At 45.8% G+C, this 6,952-nt stretch overlaps 2 protein-coding genes across 3 annotated transcripts; one reads left to right on the top strand and one right to left on the bottom strand.

Moving 5' to 3' along the window:
* Positions 1–1,261: 1,261 nt before the first annotated feature.
* Positions 1,262–2,834, top strand: LOC130119557 (dexamethasone-induced Ras-related protein 1-like). 2 transcript variants are annotated; one of them, XM_056288090.1, is made up of 2 exons: positions 1,262–1,696; positions 1,875–2,834. In XM_056288090.1, the coding sequence occupies exons 1-2, from the start codon at positions 1,426–1,428 to the stop codon at positions 2,399–2,401; spliced, it is 798 nt and encodes a 265-aa protein (XP_056144065.1). In that variant the 5' UTR covers positions 1,262–1,425; the 3' UTR covers positions 2,402–2,834. The 2 variants fall into 2 exon arrangements, with proteins under 2 accessions (XP_056144065.1, XP_056144067.1); XM_056288092.1 differs by having other exon boundaries at positions 1,949–2,285.
* A 1,153-nt stretch (positions 2,835–3,987) lies between these two features.
* med9 (mediator complex subunit 9) lies at positions 3,988–4,936 on the bottom strand. The gene is made up of 2 exons (XM_056288624.1): positions 4,807–4,936; positions 3,988–4,613 (listed from the first exon to the last, which is right to left on the bottom strand). Exons 1-2 carry the CDS (start codon positions 4,908–4,910, stop codon positions 4,394–4,396), a joined length of 324 nt encoding a protein of 107 aa, XP_056144599.1. The 5' UTR covers positions 4,911–4,936; the 3' UTR covers positions 3,988–4,393.
* Between the last annotated feature and the right edge of the window lie 2,016 nt (positions 4,937–6,952).

The raw sequence follows: 6,952 nt of genomic DNA, 5'->3' as shown, positions 1-6,952 counted from the left end.
AGAATTCTGTTTTGTTAACTATATCTAAGTTACAACTGAAAGCTCTTATCTTTGCCCCAAAGAGTGAATAAATGCTATAATGCAATTTAAAATGCAGTTTCTACTGTTTCTATCAAATTGCAACCCCCCTCCCCCACGATCAGGTGGAGGGGTCCTCAGGGTAGATCAAAAATACGCAGGGGGTCCAGGACCCCAAAAAGGTTGAGAACCACTGGATTAGTGAACAGTCTGTGATTCTGCTGCCTTCCATGCCAACGCTTCAGGCCGGCGGTCAGAGCAACATTCAACAACTTCTTCTTCTTCTTCTTCTTCTTCTTTAATTCTGTAAAAATCTCTGCTTTGGAATAACGCAATTTATCCACTCTGTTCACACACCTGTCCGGAGTGGCTGTTGAAACGGAGCCACGGAGGCTGCAGCAGCCCTCGGCCCTGCAGGTGCGTGGACCTGAGACTGCACAGGTGTGTGCGCAGTATTTAAGGGGCAGAAAGACAAAAATCCGCCCAAGATCTTCGTTCTTCTCGACCCATATCAGACTCGTTTTCAACGCTTGTATTTTTTTCTTCTTCTTCTTCCTCCTTTTAACGTGTGCAGCTGCGCCCCCATCTGTTCCCCCTAAAATCGGAGTCCAAACCCCCCGGGACCCTCTCGCGGATCAGAGGGACGTTGGCGGCGGCGAGATTAGGCGTTATCGTGCCCTATGCGGTCTGAAAGGTTCATGTCCTGCGCGTCTTTTTCTTTTTTTTTTTTTTTTAATCTACTTTTCCAGACACGTTGAGCCTGAGCAACAACGCTCAGTGATACGTGCAAACCTGCTTCGGCCGCAGTTTTGCCCTCATACCCCGCCGATACCCCTGCTCCGTGCAACCGTGTGCCACGCACGTGTGGATATATGGATAGATGTGCATGCAAGGAGGGTTAAGCTGCTTTTCTGACGCGATGAGTTTAATTTAAACAGGCGCCGGCCACACATTTCCCCAAACACAACAATAAAGAATATTGCATGTTGACATGGCAGGCTGCAGGATTAAGGAGGGGGAGGGGGGAGGGGGGGGGAGAAACACACGGCCCCGTATCTTTGTCTGATCTTGAGGTCTGGACACGCTGACGCAAAAGCACCGCCGTAGTAATATTATAATTTCGAGCTTGTTCCCGCTCGGGCGCAGCGCGGTGCGTAACGGGTGACGCGCCGGGGCGGTGCGCCGCGCCGGGCACATAAATACCCAGCCTGCTCCGTCCTGCCAGGATCAGTAGAGCAAGAGAGGCAGAGACAGAGACACAGATAGAGATAGAGAGAGAGAGAGAGCTGCTGACAAGCGAGGTCACATCGCACAGCGTCTCAGCCCAGCCACCCGGAAAGAGGCGACTCCTCGCTCGCAGCGCCCCATTTGCTCCACAACCCACGCGGTGCCACATCGCTGCCAAGCATGATAAAGAAGATGTCCCCGTCCGACAGCCACTTCGACATCCCCGCCAAGAACTGCCACAGGATGGTGATTCTGGGCTCCACCAAGGTCGGCAAGACGGCCATCATCTCCCGGTTTCTGAACGAGAGGTTCGACGACCAGTACACGCCGACCATCGAGGACTTCCACAGGAAATTCTACAGCATCAGGGGGGACGTGTATCAGCTGGACATTTTGGACACCTCCGGGAACCACCCCTTCCCTGCCATGAGGAGACTCTCTATTCTAACTGGTAAGTTGGGGTTTTTGTTGTCTCTCTCCAGAGCTTACCACCGACACGGGCAACGCTGATTTCTGCTGAACTCATCTGATTTGGAGCAAATACGGATGAAGGAAATCATGCATGCGGACGTTGCAATGAATTGTGGATATTAACTGTGTTTCCTCCCCCCTCCCTTTCTGTCTCTCAGGCGACGTCTTCATCTTGGTGTTCAGCCTGGATAATAAAGAGTCCTTCCTGGAGGTGCAGCGCCTGAAGCGGCAGATTTACGAGACCAAGTCGTGCCTCAAAAACAAAACCAAGGAGAACGTGGACGTCCCCCTCGTCATCTGCGGCAACAAGTGCGACCGGGATTTTTACCGGGAGGTGCAGGAGGAGGAGGTGGAGCGGCTGATCGCCGGCGGGGACGAGCAGTGCGCCTACTTCGAGATCTCGGCGAAACGGAACACTAACGTGGACCAGATGTTCCAGACGCTGTTCACCATGGCCAAGCTGCCCAGCGAGATGAGCCCCGACCGACACCGCAACGTCTCCCAGCAGCACTGCGAGGTGCTGCACAGGAAGTCCTTCAGGGGCAAGAAGCTGAAGGACGGCGACGCGTTCGGCATCGTGGCGCCCTTCGCGCGGCGGCCGAGCGTGCACAGTGACTTGATGTACATCAAGGAGAAGGCCGTCGGGGGCAGTCAGGCGAAGGAGCGGGGCTGCGTCATATGCTGAGAGACGTTTGGCGGTGGAGACTTGTTACCGACACTTTGTAAACACGCACACACGCCCGGCGGGCGGGCACGACACCGCCTCGGGGCGGGGCGGGACGGACGCGCTCGGGGCCGGGATCGCAACGCGCGCCGAGCAGCGCGGGCAGCTGACACGAGCGGAGAAGTGCCTGAGCTGCTGGCCCTGTGGTGTAGCGGCACGCCGGCGGAGCCACAGATGATGTGAATGTGCTGTAGATTCTCCTGAGAATGTATTGGGGGGGGGGGGGGTGGCATTTGCGGAAGAAAAAAAAATGTTTACATTTTGCTATGTTTTTAAAAAAAAACGAGACGGAACTTGAATTGATTGTTGCATTATGAACAAAAATTGTTTCTGAATGTATATTTATTATGGCTTTACTTTTGCATAAAAAAAGTGAAAAATAAAACGTATTGATATCAGATTTTGTCGTCTCGCGTTTTTCTCTCTCTCTCTCTCTCTCTCTCTCTCTCTCTCTCTCTCTCTCTCTCTCTCTCTCTCTCTCTCTGTCTTCTCGCATTAGAGCGCACCCCACCGGCGGACCAACCAATTTATCAGCATCCAGTGCTGGCCCCGTGTCAATTCTGCAACGGTTTCCCCTGTTGGAAAATGCCTGTATTAAAATGAAAATATGTGTCCTATCATTACATCGAGAACAGATATCGGGGCATGCTTCAGCACAATGACTCCGTGATGAATTGGCGAGAAAACATGTTTACTGCAACAGGCAGTGGGAAACTATTACATTAATGACATTTGAATTCTCCGTGCAGGTAAATTGCTGCACAGTACCAGAAACTGGGACTAAATCTGAAACAAGATCCAAGAGCACCCTCTCTCTATACTCTCTTACTACACTTACAAAGCAATAAGAACACAATTCCTGATGTTGTGCTGCACCCCCCTTTTGGCCCAAATGAACAGTTCGACTTGCATGGAAAACTATCGTTTTCATTAATAGCATTGTTATCACTGCTGCAAAGAGAGGCACCAAGACGATTTTCAGATCCCCCATGGCATTAAATAGTTTTCATTTTTTGTCGGGGTGGGACACTTAAAAACGGCAAAAATAAACAAAAACACGCAGCATAATCAGTATGCCTGCATAACTGATTATGCAGCATGATGGATGCATGGACTAGAAATCTTTTTTTCTTTTTTTTAATAATAATCTCTTTTTTTAACCCATCTCCACCCTTCACTTAAATGGACTGAAGAGCATTTAACATGTGAAATCACGGGATCATACCAATCACTTGGACAAGTCTTTAAAGAAAGGGGCAGGCATCCCAGAGTAAAACATAAGGTTTTCCTTTGTCTGTAGCCTCCCTCCAATAACACACTGGCTTGTTGATGCCGTTATAAAATCAACGTTCACACTGTGTCTAATCCCCAGTCTTAAGAGCAGTTGTTGCATTATGACTGTTTTATATTCATGTAAGCCTAAAACAAGTCAGAAATAACACACACGCTGTATGCCAAACAACTAAAGTTTTGTGTCTACTGGAAATGGTTAATAGTATTGGGGGGGGGGGGTCACACAGTTACTCCAAATGCATTTGATTCGCTGTTTCACGCTATTGCAGGTCAAAATAAATGTAGGTCAAACAGAACTTAAAGGGTACCCCACTTTATTACAAAATATAAAGAGACAGGGAGCTGAGCTGTTGCTTATACAAAACAATTTAACAGTTTGCTTAATAATAATCTGAATAATATAAATCAAGACGAACACGCCATTGATTGAGGAACAACGACTGTATCCACCAGAGGCCTTAGAAGGTATGGCTCGCTGCTCACTCGCGCATACATGTTATTCACTTTAGTCCACTCCGCGAGAGCTTTCATCCTTTCGCTCATTGTTTTCAGTCAGTGACGGTCCATCCCATTGACAGGATTGCAAAGGCAGCGTTAGCCTCCTTTCCCCATCCTTAACGGACCAGTCTCTTGCAGTCCAAAAACACGAAACCTCCAGTTTCACGACGCCTTTGGGACGTCAAACATGCACAGGCTTTTGTATTTCTGCAGCAGCTGGTTCTTAGTGCGCACCTGTTCCCTCAACGTGGCGAGCTGCTGCTGCTGCTCCGCCGGACTGGTGTCGATGCCGGGCATGTTTGCGATCTGCTCACGGGCCTCCTGGATCTTCGCCTTTAACTTGGCCAGCTCTTGGTGGACATCCTGGCTGTCTTTGTCCATGCTGGAGAAAACGAGACAGTGTTGGGACACGCGTAATTAACCCCCAGCGGCTCCACACAGGGCTAGCTTGCATCGGTTAATGTAGCGTACAGCGTTAGCTAACACGCTAACCAATAGCATTCTGTCACAACCAACATCCGTGCAACATGCTGCCGTTAAACACACCACAACCCCCCACCTGTCGGCGAACTCACCATTTGATTATGTCATGAACTAATGGCAACAGAGAATAATCTTCATTCTCTTTCTCCGTCTTCGTTTGAGGCACCGCCATCGCGTTCATTGTTTTCTGTCGCATACAAATTACGTCACCGACGATCGGCTGGTTGTGAGCGACGCAGCGAGGAGCTCCGCCAGTATTACGCATAGGGGAATTCAGAACCCCCTTTTTGTGAGTAGAAAAACTAATAATACATGTATAAGGGAAATAATCCAGAGGGGTACAATTAGTAGACCTGTTTTTGTTTGGAATAATTTGTATATTACTATAGACTGGGGGAAAACAACATAGTTATTGCCCCAGAACTAAGAACTTGCTCTTTCTTAGCTTTTGGTCCTCATGTGTGTATATCTTATACTGTGTTTGCTGTGCTTGTCTGTATCTGTCTTGCACTGTTTGGTGAAGCCACAGCCCTCGTTTCATTTTTAACATGTGCCTGCACATTGTTTTTAATGACAATACATTGAATTGAATTGAATTTAACTATTTTGTTTCAAATAAGGTTCGAGAGGTGTCTTTGAAAATATTGCACAGGCGTTACCCCGTTGATTCTGTTATTGTAAAATATAGGCTAAATGTTGATCCTTACTGTTCATTCTGCCACCACACAGATGAAACGATAATTCATCTTTTTTTTGAGAGTGTACCTTTAGTCAAACTTTTTGGTATGACCTTAATCTGTTGTTAAACAGAAAATTAAGATGTTCAGCTCAAACTCAAAACGGAATTCATTGTATTTGATCTCTTTAATGATGAAATGCCTGTCAAGAAAATGTATGTCATTAACATTTTTCCTCTATTAGCAAAATTCCACATACATGCCAGCAAATTTGCAGAACAGAAACCCAACCTTACTGTTTTCATGTCTTACTTAAAATCCTACCTGGACACACTACAATTCTGTACAAACTCAAAAGCTGTGAAAACTAGAGCCTTACGTAATGAATTTGGTTCAATTTGATTTGTAATTTATTTTAATTTAACTTTGTTTATGTCTGCGTTTATTTTATTTCTTTATCCTTTTCTGTATTTTTATTTATTTGTTATGATTTATCAATACCTTGATCATGCACTGCCTTGTTGAAACTGGGACCATTTTGTAAGTCAGTTGTGTAAATAAAGATTATTATTAAAAAAAGACAGCAAGGGAAAAAAGCTATCAAAGCAATGAATGTTTGCAATGTCTTTAATGTTTTTAAGTGAATTTCCTGTCACATACTCGCGTTGTTTTCTTCCTTTATCCTTGATGTGTTTTGCTTTGTTTCTTTTTGACACTGCTCATCGTTATATTCTCTCCATTATTCAATTGATTGTGTTATCTGCTTTTGTTATGTTGACAGTTTGAAATAAAGAATTATATAAAAAAAGAAAATAAAACAGTGGAGAAAAGAATGTGCTCTGCAATGAGTGCAATGAGGTCTTTCTCATGTTGTCATTGTCCTTCTGGCATACTACTAGAAGCCTAGATTTTACTCAAGAAGAGCTTCTTCTTTTTTTTTAATTTGCCCCTTTTTTTCTTCCAGCAGTATACCGTTTTGAGGATACCTGGGTACAAACTGTCCACAAGTGGGACAATACATACATTGCACTCTTGTGTGAACCGGATTGAATTATGGACTGACTGCTGCTTTGGCAAACACCACAGTGCTGCTGAGGTATTACTGGGAGCTGTAGCCTATTCTCTCCCACCCCTTTGCACCTTACTTACCCCCCCCCCGACCCAGCCTTCTCCTCGCCACACTACCGCCACGCTATAAAAGTTCAAGTAGCTTCTCATTTTACTGTCTTATTGTATCTAAACCAATTCAGATATGTGTGAATAGTTTTAGACAAAAATATATAGCAGGGAAAAGTTTGGAAAACTGTTTGGATAATAATAATCATCATCATCATCATCATTACATTTATATAGCGCCTTTCTAGACACCCAAAGTGCTTCACATTGAAGGGGGTGACTCACTTCAACCACCACTACTGACTGTGGATCATTATTATTATTTTGTTCCAAACTCCGGAAGCGAGTTTGGTGTTTGAATTGCTGCCACAGTGCGGTGATCCTTAAACACTGAGTGACTGAGTGAATGAGTGACCTCGAACCCCTGTTCACACATTAACAGTAT

Source organism: Lampris incognitus, chromosome 10, assembly GCF_029633865.1.
Source record: "Lampris incognitus isolate fLamInc1 chromosome 10, fLamInc1.hap2, whole genome shotgun sequence".
NCBI classification, from domain to species: domain Eukaryota; kingdom Metazoa; phylum Chordata; class Actinopteri; order Lampriformes; family Lampridae; genus Lampris; species Lampris incognitus.
The sequence above is the reverse complement of the archived record's forward strand: the minus strand, read 5'-3'. Positions and strand labels throughout refer to the sequence as shown.